This window comes from Arvicola amphibius, chromosome X (genome assembly GCF_903992535.2).
Source record: "Arvicola amphibius chromosome X, mArvAmp1.2, whole genome shotgun sequence".
In the NCBI taxonomy this organism is placed as follows: Eukaryota; Metazoa; Chordata; class Mammalia; order Rodentia; family Cricetidae; genus Arvicola; species Arvicola amphibius.
In genome coordinates, this window is record NC_052065.1 from 86,158,879 (window position 1) to 86,174,132 (window position 15,254).

General features: G+C 43.7%; 1 protein-coding gene across 2 annotated transcripts in view; it reads right to left on the reverse strand.

Annotated features, from left to right (window-relative positions):
- The window catches only part of Sytl4 (synaptotagmin like 4), a 62,067-nt gene that overhangs the window by 11,615 nt on the left and 35,198 nt on the right, over positions 1–15,254 (reverse strand). For both annotated transcript variants that reach the window (XM_038316297.1, XM_038316296.1), the window contains exons 6-13: positions 11,793–11,894; positions 11,270–11,345; positions 10,790–10,880; positions 10,571–10,674; positions 9,777–9,872; positions 8,584–8,762; positions 8,229–8,331; positions 289–450 (exon numbers count right to left, since the gene is read on the reverse strand). In XM_038316297.1, the coding sequence (XP_038172225.1) occupies positions 289–450; positions 8,229–8,331; positions 8,584–8,762; positions 9,777–9,872; positions 10,571–10,674; positions 10,790–10,880; positions 11,270–11,345; positions 11,793–11,894 (913 nt within the window). The remainder of the gene's footprint in view (positions 1–288; positions 451–8,228; positions 8,332–8,583; positions 8,763–9,776; positions 9,873–10,570; positions 10,675–10,789; positions 10,881–11,269; positions 11,346–11,792; positions 11,895–15,254) is intronic.

Here is a 15,254-nt window from a genome sequence, read left to right on the forward strand (position 1 = left end):
TACACTCCAAAGGTTAGACTTGAGATGGGGGTGCAAGTTAGGATGTCAAGATACATTCAGGCTCTGGAAGGTTAGCAGGAAAATCTTGGCACGCAGTAGCTTCTTGCTTTGCCTGCAGTTGACAGGCAAGACACTCAGAAATTGCTGCTAAACTCAGAAAGGCCAGCAGGGTGTGGTAGAACTCTACAGAAAACTACATGCAAAGCTACTTCCAACACAGACCAGCAGAGGCCGCTGCAGACAATCCACCTGGGAACAAAGCGGGGAAAGACCTTTAAGGCAGACTACCTTTCCATGTAAAGGGAGGCAATGATCCCGCTTCTTATCCAGCTTCCAGGAGTCCATGTGGACCTCCGCCTCTCCAAGGAAAGTGTTTCTGCCAAAACGACCGTGATGCCAAACGGAAAACTGCAAAGTCCTCTGGGCCAGAAGAGATTCTGAAATCTCATACTGTGAAGGGAAAAAAGCAGCCCACAGTGGTTAGTTAGGAGTAGCTCCTCAAAAACGAATTCTTCCAAACCCTAAGCAACCTGTCCCCACAGTCTGTCAAATGGTTTTAGTTCCTTAGCACTTTAAATTGCTCCGCTCAAAGCTTCAACTTCTCCTCTTTCACTAACCCTAACACAGTCCATAGGAAGCCAGGGAAATTAAGTTTGTCCTGGAGTGGCTGAAAGGACACAAGACTATCCACAAACATGTGGATGGTCACCAAGGCCAGATTGTGACATTAGATCACCTGGAACTGGAGTTATAGACAGTTGTGAGCCACTTTATGGGTGCTGGGAATTGAACTCAGATTCTCTGCAAGAGCAGCAAGAGCTCTGAGCTGCTGGATCATCTCTCTAGAGCCTCAAATGAAATTTTAAAATGAGCTATGTGGATTCCATTTGAACTGGTGAGTGAATGCGGACCCTGGGTCAACCTGCCCTAGAAGAGAGCACAGACCCCCTACCCCCACTTCCCTCTGCAGGCTTGTGTCTCCCAAGCTTTCCCTAGTGTTCTCAGGTGTCCTGCTCCTGTTCTAAGGCCATCCACCCAAAGGGGTCGGACTCTGGCCTCCAGGCAGGTCTGAGGATTCCTGCGGAGGGGTGCGTCTCCTTCAGATTGTGCTGCCAGGTTCGCTGTGTGGTATACCATCCCGCCCTGCCCCCACCTTGGCCCTTTTGTCTGGGCTGCGACCCGGGGCTGCCTGGAATCCCTGATCCTGTGCCCTGACATTCAATCTGAACTGGTGAGTGAATGCGGACCTTGGGGCAACCTGCCCTGGAAGAGAGCACAGACCCCATACCCCCACTTCCCCCTGCAGGCTTGTGTCTCCCAAGCTTTCCCTAGTGTTCTCAGGTGTCCTGCTCCTGTTCTAAGGCCATCCACCCAAAGGGGTCAGACTCTGGCCTCCAGGCAGGTCTGAGGATTCCTGCGGAGGGGTGCGGGCTCCTTCAGATTGTGCTGCCAGGTTTGCTGTGTGGTATTCCATCCCGCCCTGCCCCCACCTTGGCCCTTTTGTCTGGGCTGCGACCCTGGGCTGCCTGGAATCCCTGATCCTGTGCCCTGACATTCCATCTGAACTGGTGAGTGAATGCGGACCTTGGGGCAACCTGCCCTGGAAGAGAGCACAGACCCCCTACCCCCACTTCCCTCTGCAGGCTTGTGTCTCCCAAGCTTTCCCTAGTGTTCTCAGGTGTCCTGCTCCTGTTCTAAGGCCATCCACCCAAAGGGGTCAGACTCTGGCCTCCAGGCAGGTCTGAGGATTCCTGCAAGGGAGTGCGGGCTTCTTCAGATTGTGACGCAAGGAATAGGTCCTCCTCTGGCACTGGGGAGATCCAACCAGTTTCAGTCACAGCAAAGATTGGTCTAGGACACCAAACGCCTCCGGGCTCCTTTTGAAGGAAGAGATGGGCAGGCGCCAATGCAGGAGCTCCTCCAACAACATGAAAGGCAACATGACATCACCACAAGCCAGACATCCCGAAACAACAAGAATTGAATACCCTACCCCAGAAGATATAGAAGAAACCGACCTTAAACAGTACTTTATGAAAATAATAGAGGACCTTAAACAGGAGGTAAAAAACTGCCATAAAGAAATGGAGATGACAAACAAAAAGGTAGAGGAAATAAATAAATCTCTCAAAGATACCCAAGAAAAACAAGAAAGACAAGAAAAAGCAATCAAGCAGGTAAGGGAAACAGTACAAGACCTGATAAATGAAATGGAGGTATTGAAGAAAACACAATCTGAGGGACGACTGGAAATGGAAACTCTGAGTAAACGAACAGAAACTTCAGAGACAAGTATTTCCAACCGAATACAAGAGATGGAAGAAAGAATCTCGGACTCTGAAGATACAATAGAGGAAATAAACTCACAGATTAAAGAACTAAACAAATCTAACAAATTCTTAACACAAAACATTCAGGAAATATGGGACACCATGAAAAGACCAAACCTAAGAATAATTGGGGTAGAAGAAGGAGAAGAATTACAACTCAAAGGCCCAGAAAACAGATTCAACAAAATTATAGAAGAAAACTTCCCCAACCTAAAGAAGGATGTTCCTATGAAGGTACAAGAAGCCTACAGAACACCAAATAGACTGGATCAAAAGAAAGCATCCCCACGCCATATAATAATCAAAACACAAAACATACAGAATAAAGAACAGATATTAAGAGCTGCAAAGGAAAAAGGTCAAGTAACATATAAAGGGAAACCTATCAGAATTACACCTGATTTCTCAATGGAAACCATGAAAGCCAGAAGAGCTTGGATAGATGTGCTACAGACACTAAGGGAACATGGATGCAAGCCTAGACTATTATACCCAGCAAAGCTTGCATTCACCATTGATGGAGAAAACAAGATATTCCAGGACAAAAACAGATTTAAACAATACGCAGCCACAAATCCAGCCTTGCAGAAAGTAATAGAAGGAAAATCACAAACCAAGGAGTCCAACAACGCCCACAATAACTCAGGCTTCTAGCGACCCTTCACCAGCACAACTAGAAGAAGGGAAACACACAAACTCTACTACTAAAAATGACTGAAGTTAACAACCACTGGTCATTAATATCACTTAATATCAATGGACTCAATTCACCTATAAAAAGGCACAGGCTAAGAGACTGGATACGAAAACAGAATCCAACATTTTGCTGTTTACAAGAAACACACCTCAACCACAAAGACAGACACCTACTCAGAGTAAAGGGTTGGGAAAAGGTTTATCAAGCAAATGGCCCTAAGAAACAAGCGGGTGTGGCCATACTAATTTCCAACAAAATTGACTTTAAACTAAAATCAATCAGAAGAGATGGAAAGGGACACTTTATACTCATAACAGGAAAAATCCATCAGAATGAAGTCTCAATCCTGAATATCTATGCCCCTAATATAAAAGCTCCCACTTATGTAAAAGAAACACTTATAGAACTCAAGGCAGCCATCAAACCACACACACTAATAGTTGGAGACTTCAACACTCCTCTCTCACCAATGGACAGGTCAAGCAGACAGAAACCTAACAGAGAATTGAAAGACTTAATGGAGGTAATGAACCAAATGGACTTAACAGACATCTATAGAACATTCCACCCAAATAGGAAAGAATATACCTTCTTCTCTGCGGCTCATGGAACCTTTTCGAAAATTGACCATATACTTGGTAACAAAGCAAACTTCCACAGTTACAAAAAAATATTAGTAACCACCTGTGTCTTATCGGATCACCATGGATTAAAATTAGAATTCAACAACAATGCTACCCCCAGAAAGCCCACAAACTCATGGAAACTGAACAGTCAACTACTGACCCACACCTGGGTCAAGGAAGAAATAAAGAAAGAAATTAAAGTCTTTCTTGAATTTAATGAAAACAAAGACACAACATACTCAAACCTATGGGACACAATGAAAGCAGTGCTAAGAGGAAAGTTCATAGCACTAAGTGCCCACTTAAAGAAAACGGAGAAAGCACTCATTGGTGACTTAACAGCACACCTGAAAGCTCTGGAAAAAAAAGAAGCAGACTCACCTAGGAGAAGTAGAAGACTGGAAATAATCAAACTCAGGGCAGAAATCAACAAAATAGAAACACAGAAAACAATCCAAAGAATCAATGAAACAAGAAGCTGGTTCTTGGAGAAAATCAACAAGATTGACAAACCCTTAGCCAAACTAATCAAACGGCAGAGGGAGAACACACAAATTAATAAGATCAGAAATGAAAAGGGGGACATAACCACAGACACAGAGGAAATTCAGAGAATCATTAGATCTTACTACAAAAGCCTGTATGCCACAAAATTGGAAAATGTAAAAGAAATGGACAGTTTTTTAGATAAATACCATATTCCAAAGTTAAACCAGGACCAGATAAATGCTCTAAATAGTCCTGTTAGTCGCGAAGAATTAGAAACTGTTATCAGAAACCTCCCTACCAAAAAGAGCTCAGGCCCAGATGGTTTCAATGCGGAATTCTACCAGAACTTCCAAGAAGACCTAATACCTATACTCCTTAAGGTATTTCATAATATAGAAACACAAGAGTCACTGCCAAATTCCTTCTATGAAGCTACAGTCACCCTGATACCTAAACCACACAAAGACTCAACCAAGAAAGAGAATTACAGGCCAATCTCACTCATGAACATTGACGCAAAAATTCTCAATAAAATACTGGCAAACCGAATCCAAGAACACATTAGAAAAATTATCCATTACGATCAAGTAGGCTTCATCCCAGAGATGCAGGGCTGGTTCAACATACGAAAATCTATCAATGTAATCCATCATATAAATAAACTGAAGGAAAAAAATCATATGGTCATCTCATTAGATGCTGAAAAAGCATTTGACAAAATTCAGCACCCTTTTATGATAAAGGTCTTGGAGAGATTAGGGATACAAGGGTCATTCCTAAATATAATAAAAGCTATTTACAGCAAGCCGACAGCTAACATCAAACTAAACGGAGAGAAACTCAAGGCTATCCCACTAAATTCAGGAACACGACAAGGCTGTCCACTCTCTCCTTATCTCTTCAATATAGTGCTTGAAGTTCTAGCAATAGCAATAAGACAACATAAGGGAATCAAGGGGATTCAATTTGGAAAGGAAGAAGTTAAACTTTCATTATTTGCAGATGATATGATAGTATACATAAGCGACCCCAAAAACTCCACCAAAGAACTCTTACAGCTGATAAACTCCTTCAGTAACGTGGCAGGTTACAAGATCAACTCCAAAAAATCAGTCGCCCTCCTATACACAAAGGATAAGGAAGCAGAGAGGGAAATCAAAGAAGTATCACCTTTCACAATAGCCACAAATAGCATAAGATATCTGGGAGTATCTCTAACCAAGGAAGTGAAGGATTTATTTGACAAGAACTTTAAGTCTTTGAAGAAAGAAATTAAAGAGGATACCAGAAAATGGAAGGATCTCCCCTGCTCGTGGATTGGGAGGATCAACATAGTAAAAATGGCAATTCTACCAAAAGCAATCTATAGATTCAATGCAATCCCAATCAAGGTCCATTAAAATTCTTCACAGAGATTGAGAGGACAATAATCAACTTTATATGGAAAAACAAGAAACCCAGGATAGCCAAAAAATCTTATACAATAAAGGTTCTTCTGGAGGCATTACCATCCCTGACTTCAAACTCTATTACAAAGCTACAGTATTGAAAACAGCTTGGTATTGGCATAAAAACAGAGAAGTTGACCAATGGAATCGTATAGAAGACCCGGATCTTAAACCACAAACCTATGAACACCTGATTTTTGATAAAGGAGCCAAAAGTACACAATGGAAGAAAGAGGGCATCTTCAACAAATGGTGCTGGCATAACTGGATGTCAACCTGTAGAAGAATGAAAGTAGATCCATATCTATCACCATGCACAAAACTCAAGTCCAAATGGATTAAAGACCTCAATATTAATCTGAACACATTGAGCTTGATAGAGGAGAAAGTGGGAAGTACTCTACAACAAATGGGCACAGGGAACCGTTTCCTACGCATAACCCCAGCTGCACAGACTTTAAGGGCAACATTGAATAAATGGGACCTCCTGAAGTTGAGCAGCTTCTGTAAAGCAAAGGACATTGTCACTAAGACACAAAGGCAGCCTACTGACTGGGAAAAGATCTTCACCAACCCTGCAACTGACAAAGGTCTGATCTCTAAAATATATAAGGAACTCAAGAGACTAGACGGTAAAATGCCAATTAACCCAATTAAAAAATGGGGCGCTGAACTGAACAGAGAATTCTCAACAGAAGAAGTTCGAATGGCCAAAAGACACTTAAGGTCATGCTCAACCTCCCTAGCTATCAGGGAAATGCAAATCAAAACTTTGAGATATCATCTTACACCTGTCAGATTGGCTAAAATCCAAAACACCAATAATAACCTTTGCTGGAGAGGTTGTGGGGTAAGGGGTACACTCATCCATTGCTGGTGGGAATGCACACTTGTGCAACCACTTTGGAAAGCAGTGTGGCGGTTTCTCAGGAAATTCGGGATCAACCTACCCCAGGACCCAGCAATTCCACTATTGGGAATCTACCCAAGAGATGCCCAATCATACAACAAAAGCATATGCTCATCTATGTTCATAGCAGCATTATTTGTAATAGCCAGATCCTGGAAACAACCTAGATGCCCTTCAGTGGAAGAATGGATGAAGAAACTGTGGAATATATACATGCTAGAATACTACTCAGCGGTAAAAAACAATGACATCTTGAATTTTGCAGGCAAATGGATGGAAATAGAAAACACTATTCTGAGTGAGGTAACCCAGACCCAAAAAGATGAACATGGGATGTACTCACTCATATTCGGTTTCTAGCCATAATTAAAGGACATCGAGCCTATAAATTTGGGATCCTTGAGAAGATAATAAGAAGGTGAACTCCCAAAAAAAGATATAGTAATCCTCCTGGATATTGGAAGTAGACACGATCGCCAGGCAAAATTGGGAACTTGAGGGTTGGGCAAGACTGGGCCAAGGGAAGATGGGGAGAGAAAAGTGTGTAGGGAAGAACGGGGGGAGCTCGGAGGAATGGGGTGCTTGGGATATAGGAAGGGTGGATATGGGAGCAGGGAAGCATATATCCTAATTTAAAGAGCTACCTGAGGGTTGTCAAGAGACTTGACCCTAGAGGGGTTCCCAGGTTTCCAGGGAGACGCCCCCAGTTAGTCCCTTGGGCAGCTGAGGAGAGGGAGCCTGAAAAGGCCAGTTCCTATAGCCATACTGATTAATTTCTTGCATATCACCATAGAACCTCCACCTGACGATAGATGAAGAAAATGACAGAGCCCCACATTGGAGCACCGGACTGAGCTCCCAAGGTCCTGATGAGGAGCAGAAGGAGAGAGAACATGAGAAAGAAAGTCAGGACCGTGAGGGAACCTCCAGCTGGCGACAGATGGGGAAGGTGACTGAGCCCCACATTGGAGCACTGGACTGAGCTCCCAAGGTCCTGATGAGGAGCAGAAGGAGCGAGAACATGAGGGAGAAAGTCAGGAACGAGAGGGGTGCGTTCACTCATGGAGACGGTGGGACAGAACTAATGGGAGATCACCAACTCCAGTTGGAATGGGACTGATGGATCATGCGACCAAACCCGTCTCTCTGAATGTGGCCAACAGCGGGGGCTGACTGAGAAGCAAAGGACAATGGCTCTGGGCTCTGATTCTTCTGCATGGACGGGCTCTGTGGGAGCCTTCTCAGCTTGGTCGATCACCTTCCTGGACCAGGGGGGAGTTGGGAGGACCCTGGTCTTAGCATAGAATGGGGAACCCTGATGGCTCCTTGGCCTTGAGAGGGAGGGAGGGGAGGTATGGGTGAAGGGGGGGGGGAGGGAAGGGGGAGAAGGAGGGGAGGGTAGGGGGAGAAGGAGGGGAGGGAGGGGGGAGGAGGAGGGAAGGAGATGGAAATTTTTAAATATAAAAAAAAATAATAAACGATGAGGAAAAAAAAATAAAATAAAATAAAATGAGCTATGTGGTCATGTGAATTTCCAACTTCACAACAATCCAAGGAAGCCAAGTTCACCTGTGTTCTCTTCCCCCAAGAGGTCTGGATATGAACAAATGCCCACGGTGAATCCCCAGGCACAGACATGGTCACCCACTCACGTTGTAAAGGCACGACTGTACCACAAAGGCACAGAAGCAAAACAAAACCTTCTCCCCTCTAGGCTCAGAAACATACCCTAAAGGTCTCATCATATAGTGGATTGATGGTGTCCCGCTTGATGCTGGTCTTTCTTTTCCCTTGGCGGGACTTGTCAGGCAGAAGATAAGTCTTCACATATCTAGAAACCAAAGACAACGCTAAATTATTTGCTAGCCTTTCTCCAGTCCCTTCTTTACTTCCCTGCTCGGCACATAATAAAATACTCTGTCAACATCTTCAGTCTTGCTTTTTCCAAGTCCTGCGCCCTTTATTATATCACACTCACTATTCTACTCCCAGAGAGATGACAATATGGATCAAGAGTCCCCAGACAGCTTCCAAGGTCTTGCCTCCCTGTCAAAAGTGTTACTCGGGAGCCAGAAGCACTCACGGGTTGGAACGCTTCTTGGCTTCATCAGCGTAGGCCAGCTGGTGGCACTCCTTTACATGGATGACCAGAGTCTGTGTTTTCTGCTCAAACTTGAGAGAAAAGATGATCTTGCCAGTCACAGAGACGTTCCCAAAGTCACCAGCCTCACTATAGATGCTCATCATGCTGCCAATGGTACTCTGCAGGGGAAGCAATAACAAATGTCTAAGAAAGATGCACTCCACATTCCCAATCGAGCCCATCGTACCCCATGCTAAAGCCAAAGTCTCAGGAGAGACTGCGAGGAGCCAGCACTGCCAACAGCCCTTTGTCCTGAGGGTAGGTCAGTGCCAATAGCACATCCAAAATTGTCCAGGTGCACACACAGACTATTACTGCCCCTTTCCCCTCATTTTACACACTCTCTTGCTGATTTTTTCCATCTGTAGAATGGTGAATAGCAGCAGGAAGATAAGGCAACCTAAGCACATCTGTGGTGTATGTTATGCACGTTGCAACAGTGGCTGGAAGGTGTTAGTTACTGCTTTAAAATGGGGCTATAGTTATCTACCTTCCATCTAGCGATATCTATGGAGGAAAGGGATTGGGCCAGAACTGAGAACAGCAGGAAAGCCACCACTCCTCAGTGGTAGCAGTCAGTATATGAAGTGAGCTCTATATTTTCTTCCAGTGTGAATGTGAAAATCTGTTCACCTAAATAGCAATCTTTGTACTTATGACAGACGTAGACCCTGATTAGCAAATGTCCCAAAAATGTCCATGGGGCTGTTTCATATTGAGCTTTATCCACACCTTGATGCCAGTCTGGCAAAGGTCTTTCTCCTGGTACCTGCTCACCTTCAGTATGGGAAGAGGGGGCAGCTTAAGATGAAGGAGTCTGGTCTTGTTTACTGCATGACCTGGTTATCCTTTCAGAGGAGCTAAAGTTACTTTTCACAAAGCTGTGATGGAAGAATGGCCAGAGCCTTCATTCCCTCTGGAGAACCTCCAGATGGGAGGTTCAGGCAGTCACCTAGAAGTTACACTGAGCACCTAAGCTCTAAAGTGAGGACAGGAACAAAGAAATGCACGCCCCTTACCTAGGAAGAGGGACTAGGGGGATTGCCCCAGGTCCCCAGTCTGCTCTAGGAAGCTAGCTCTTTCTTCCTTCCCAGTACCCAATATGTCTATCAGCACAAACACATAGAACGTACCATGGAGGAGCCACTCTGCATGCTGCCTCTGGCCAGTTTCTGTCGATGCAGCTTCACCAAATGGTCAATGTCCTCTTCTTCCTCCTCCTCTTCTTCCTGGAACAACAGAGACTTGAGAGTTAATAAAAGTAAGGCTCAAAAACCAATGTCTTTCCTTCAATAAAAACCAAAATTGGCTGCAAAAGCTCTGAGTTTTCAGGTGAATATATGTGCACATGTCCTTATTTTAATATATCTTCATATCTCAAAAGAATATAGGTATTTAATATTTTAATAGGAGTTTTATAAGTCTCCCATTTGAATACCCCATCTAGCCACCTCTTTGTATGCTTTTAATTTTAGTAGCAGTAGTATGTATATTCCATTGTGATGATGATAATGATGTGTGTGTGTGTGTGTGTATTCAGCCATACATGTACCATGACACACATGTGGTAGTCTAAAGACAACTTTAGAAAGTCAGTTTTCTCCTTCCACCTTAATATGGGCTCTGGGGATCCAACTCAGGATGCTGGGCTTTCCCAGCAAGTGTTGTCATCCCGAGACACCTCAGTGGTCTTCTCTTGCTATTTTAGTCACAGTAGCCAACTATATACCGAACAATGTGGTCAACAGTAAGTGACAACAAAGACAGCCCTTCAAATTAACAAACGGCACTTCTTCAGAAATTGGGGAAAATAAGAATCATTGCACCTTTCCTAAAAAAAATAAGCAATTTGGACTCTAATTTAAATTAAGCCAACTCTAAATTTAAAAATTTAATAGTGACCAAGGGAAATGTAAGAGTGGCTTACCATATCTGCACTGAGGCCTGGTACGGATTTGCTCCTGTCTCCCAGGATGCCACTTTCTTGTGCCACATCTTCTGGCCGAAGGTCTATTACAGACTTAGTGTATTCTGCATGAAAAACCAAAAATTTAGCCCAAAAGAAACCTGCTGTACTCCATACTAAGAGACAGCAAAAGCCCTCAGAACATGAATGAGCCCCATGTAGCCATGAAGGGAAGGCTACCTGAAGGCCTCAGGATTTTTCTGGTGTTCTTCTTGAATATCATGTCACCCTCGTCAACACAGAGTGCATTTTGACTCCCTGGCTGAATTTCCTAAAAGGGAACAAGGGCAAGGGCATGGGAAAAGACCAGCAGGTAGACCAAAGAAACGAGTAAAGGGTACTCACAAACAGCTTATGGGCCAGATCGGAACCCAATTATAACCAACTTAAAGGAAAGATGTCCGCGCACATTTCAGCCAAGACCTTTGAAATATTTCCAAATGAATCTAAGTAAAATTTTAGCTGAATTCCTGATTTAAATTCTGACTTGAGATAAGAAGACAGGAGGGGAGGGAGGGAGGGAGGGAGGGAAGGGGGAAACGGAAGGAGGGAGGGAGGGAGGGAAGGGGGAAAGGGAAGGGGGAAAGGGAGGGAGGGAAGGGGGAAAGGGAGGGAGGGAGGAAGAGAAAAAGAAGTTAAACCAATAGCCTTGCAGTTTACCTTTTCAACTTGAGATTTGGGAGCAGACATCTTCTTCCATTCTGGGAAGAGTCCAGATTTATCCAGAGAATCTCTCCTAGAAATATCAGAAGTTAGAACCAAGTCCCCGTCCTCTTCTAGCCAGGCCCCAAAGCACTAGCCAGGAAAGAGAGGCACTACCATGACCATAGCAACCAAACTGAAAAGTCACGTTTCACTGCCAAGTCAGCTGGAAGGAGTGCGGACAATCAGGCAAGCAACCTTGCCCCCACACAGGTGCACACTCTCCCTCTCCTACGGGAGAGTGGCAGAATCCTCCAATCCTCCACCGTGCAGCATCCCAGGGAAGTTAGCTCACTCCAGGAAGCTGTGCTCAGAGCCTGGTCAGCAGAAGTATTAAAGGGAGGACTCCTGCTGAGGTCGCAGCAAAGAGCCCTGGGACAGATGCCAGGAACATTCAAGGTAGAAGAAACCTGCATCGTGCTGCTAGAGAAGAAAATGAAAGCTCAGCATGGTCAGAGGTGAGAGAGGCAGGAAACCCCACCTGGAGGTGCTATCCGAGTCAGCTGTGTAGCTATCCAGACTTTCGCTCTCAGCTTCCAGCGCGCTCTTTCCACTCCTCAGCTTCGGCACTTCGAATGGCACACTAGAATAAAAACCACGACCTGGTGTTTACTCTAGAATAAAATCCACGACCTGGTGTTTACTCTAGAATAAAAACCAAGATCCGGTGTTTACATTTGAACAAAACCCAAAATCTGGTCTTTTATGGGAAGTGAGGTCTCCTGCCTTTGGATAGGTATCTTTCCCTCTGGTCCATAGTAGTAACCTGAGTGATTTTTTGAAACATAAATGGGAGTCAGATTTACAATGCTGGGACTCACACTTAGGGCCTCACGTGCCCTAAGCAAATATTCTCCCACTAAGCTGCATCCCCAACCATGGGAGGAGACTGCAAACACTTAAGTCATTTCCCTTTTCTGTGGAAACTGTGTTTAACCCCCTTAGCCTAACAGGAAACTTATAATGACCTGCTGCTTCTAACGTCTCCAGGTTCATCTCTCACCCTTCCCTCTTCACACTCTACATACCAGAAGACTACGATCTACTTTCTAAGTACCCAAAACGTGTCCTTCTTTCTATGCAGAACAGGCTGTCCTTGAACTCACAGAGATACACCTGCCTTTGCCTCCAGATTGCTACGATTACAGGCCTGCAACACCATACCTGGTGGTAACATTACCCCTATTTCCCTGATTTCTTTAGAATTCATTCATTCATTTATTTTATGTGGCCGGGCGGTGGTGGCGCACGCCTTTAATCCCAGCACTCGGGAGGCAGAGGCAGGCGGATCTCTGTGAGTTCGAGACCAGCCTGGTCTACAAGAGCTAGTTCCAGGACAGGCTCCAAAGCCACAGAGAAACCCTGTCTCGAAAAACCAAAAAAAAAAAAATCATTTATTTTATGTGTATTAATGTTTTGCCTGCATGGATGTCTGTGCCATGTGCATACCTGGTGCCCATAGAGGGCAGTAATAGAGCACAGGATCATGTGAAGCCAGAGTTACAAACAGTTGTGAATCACCAAATGGGTGCTGGGACCCAAACCCAGGTCCTCTGCAAGAGGAACAAGTGCTCTCAACAGCTGAGCCATCTCCCTGGTCTCCCGTAGCATTGTTCTTAGTACTTGAAAGGTAGGAATAGTCCAAGTGCCCATCTATAGATGAAGGGACAACCAAAATATTGTATAGCAATTCAAAGGAATATTATTCAACTAGAAATGAGCATAAAACTCAAGTATATACAGAAACATGGATGAATGTTGAAATTTTTGTGCTAACTGAACAAACCAATCAGAATGCCCACAGTTGGCGTGACTCAATTCAGAGGATAAGCCCAGGGTATGCAAATACAGAGAGGTAGACCACAGAGAAAAGGATGGAAGAACTAGCAGGGACTAGTTAACGTACAAGGTTCCTTTTTGGAGTGGTAGGGATGTTCTGACAATAGCTGTGCTGGTTGCACAACAGCCTAAAATTTCTAACACTCATAGATTCGAACTTTACAAAATTGAAAATTATGTTTTAATGTTACATAAATTTTAACCTCAATTTGTAAACAACAACAAAAAAGCAATAAAATTATAACATCAATTCTGACATCTTCCACTCTCTCAAAATAAATTATAATCTCGACAGGGGTCAACAAAGTCTTTCACGACTGGCTTCCCATCCATTACTGTGCATATTTCCATGTACCGACACCCCCCAACTCAACTCCAGATTACATATGTGACAAACTCGTTCTGAGTTATTTAAACCTGCTTAGTTTTCTGTCTACAATGCTCCTCCTACTCTCCAAATACCCTCCATGTTTGCCCCTGAATTTTTTCCAATGTCTCATTATTGGGATTTACCCTACTATCCTGAGGAAAACAGCGTGTTTCTGACACTCCACATCCCTTCACTCTGGATAATCGTCACCCTCATGCTTGTCAACATCTGACAGACTATACATTTTATTATTTGCCTTGTGCGTTCCCTACTCCCAAATCTACAATCTACAAACAAGGGACTTTTTTGTACACACTATAGCATCCCAGTGCACAAAACAACATCTGGCACACTGTAAGCTTTCACACACATTTGGAAAAGAAATGAACAAAAACAAGGTAACCAAATCTATACGATCCCAACGTCTCTGCCAGCGGAGAATAAACTTCCCAACTTGTCAGGTGATGTTTGAGCTAGGTCTGTGCAAACAGAAGGAGCTGAGTTGAAATCTTCATATACAGGTGAGAGAGAGGTTATTCTCAACAACTGTACCAGCTTCATCACACGAGACACAGCAAGGAGCTTGGTTTTCTTTTTCCTCAAAAACCATTCCTTTGTCAGCTTCACTGCGAAGTAAAAAGGAACTTCAAACAGTCATTCCTCTAGAGTCACTAAACAATGGTCCATGGATTGTTTGGTGCTTGTATTTCTTTTCTTTTCTCTTTTTCTTCCCTAAAGATGAATATGTTCTGATCCTGAGCTGATGTAAACAACCGTAGGGCAAAAAAGCAATTATTTGACATCTGTGCAGTAAAAATAAACTCAAAGATAGGAGTCCTGGTCTTTATCTGTATGATCTCAGGTAAATCATTTATCCTGCTCTCTTTTCTATAAAAATAAAAGGGTTGAATTCAATTATCTCTGAGGCTCCATAATTTTATGTAAAAATCACTTATGCTCAATCTGTTTTCATGTTTATAATAAATAAGAGGCTTCTCAATTCAATGAGACAAGAGGTCATAGACAGCCAGAAGCAGTAGATTTCAGAAATTACATTCTGAGCAGTGATGTCAGATGCGTTAATCAAGTTCAGCAAATCCAAGCCATTTTTAACCTTAACTACAAAGGAATAAGGGGCCTCATCACCTGGAACAGATGACTCATGCCCCCAAGGCTCTCTGATAAAATCACGGTACATATATACAGTCCAACAGCACACAAGCATAGAAACTAATGAAGAGCTCTGGTGTTGGAGAAGTGCCTGGGTTGCAGTTTTCTGCTGTTTTTAACTAATTGACACAAATAAGCTGTACGTGCTTAATTACGCACGCTGATGATTTCTGGCAAGAGACATGCACATCAAAGCTACTGCTACAGCTTAGTTAAGGAACAAAATAATCACTCTCCAAAGTGTCTCCATGCCCCTAAGCAATCCGTCCCTCCCCTTCCAGACCCTGGTTCCAGGCAAATGTTGATCTAGTTCTTTCGCTCAAAATTAGTTTGTATTTTTTGAAATTATATAACAGAATCAAAAAGACTCATAGAGGAAGTGTTCTTTTTTGTTTTGTTCTGTTTTTGTTTGTTTGGGGGTGTCCTCTCACTAGGTAGCTCTGGCTAGTTTATTTGCTATGTAGACCAGGCCAGCCTTCAACTCAGCGATCCACCTGCCTCAGCCCTGTCTTCTAACTGCTGGGACCAAAGGTTTGCGTTACCACACCCAATATATAGGTAATG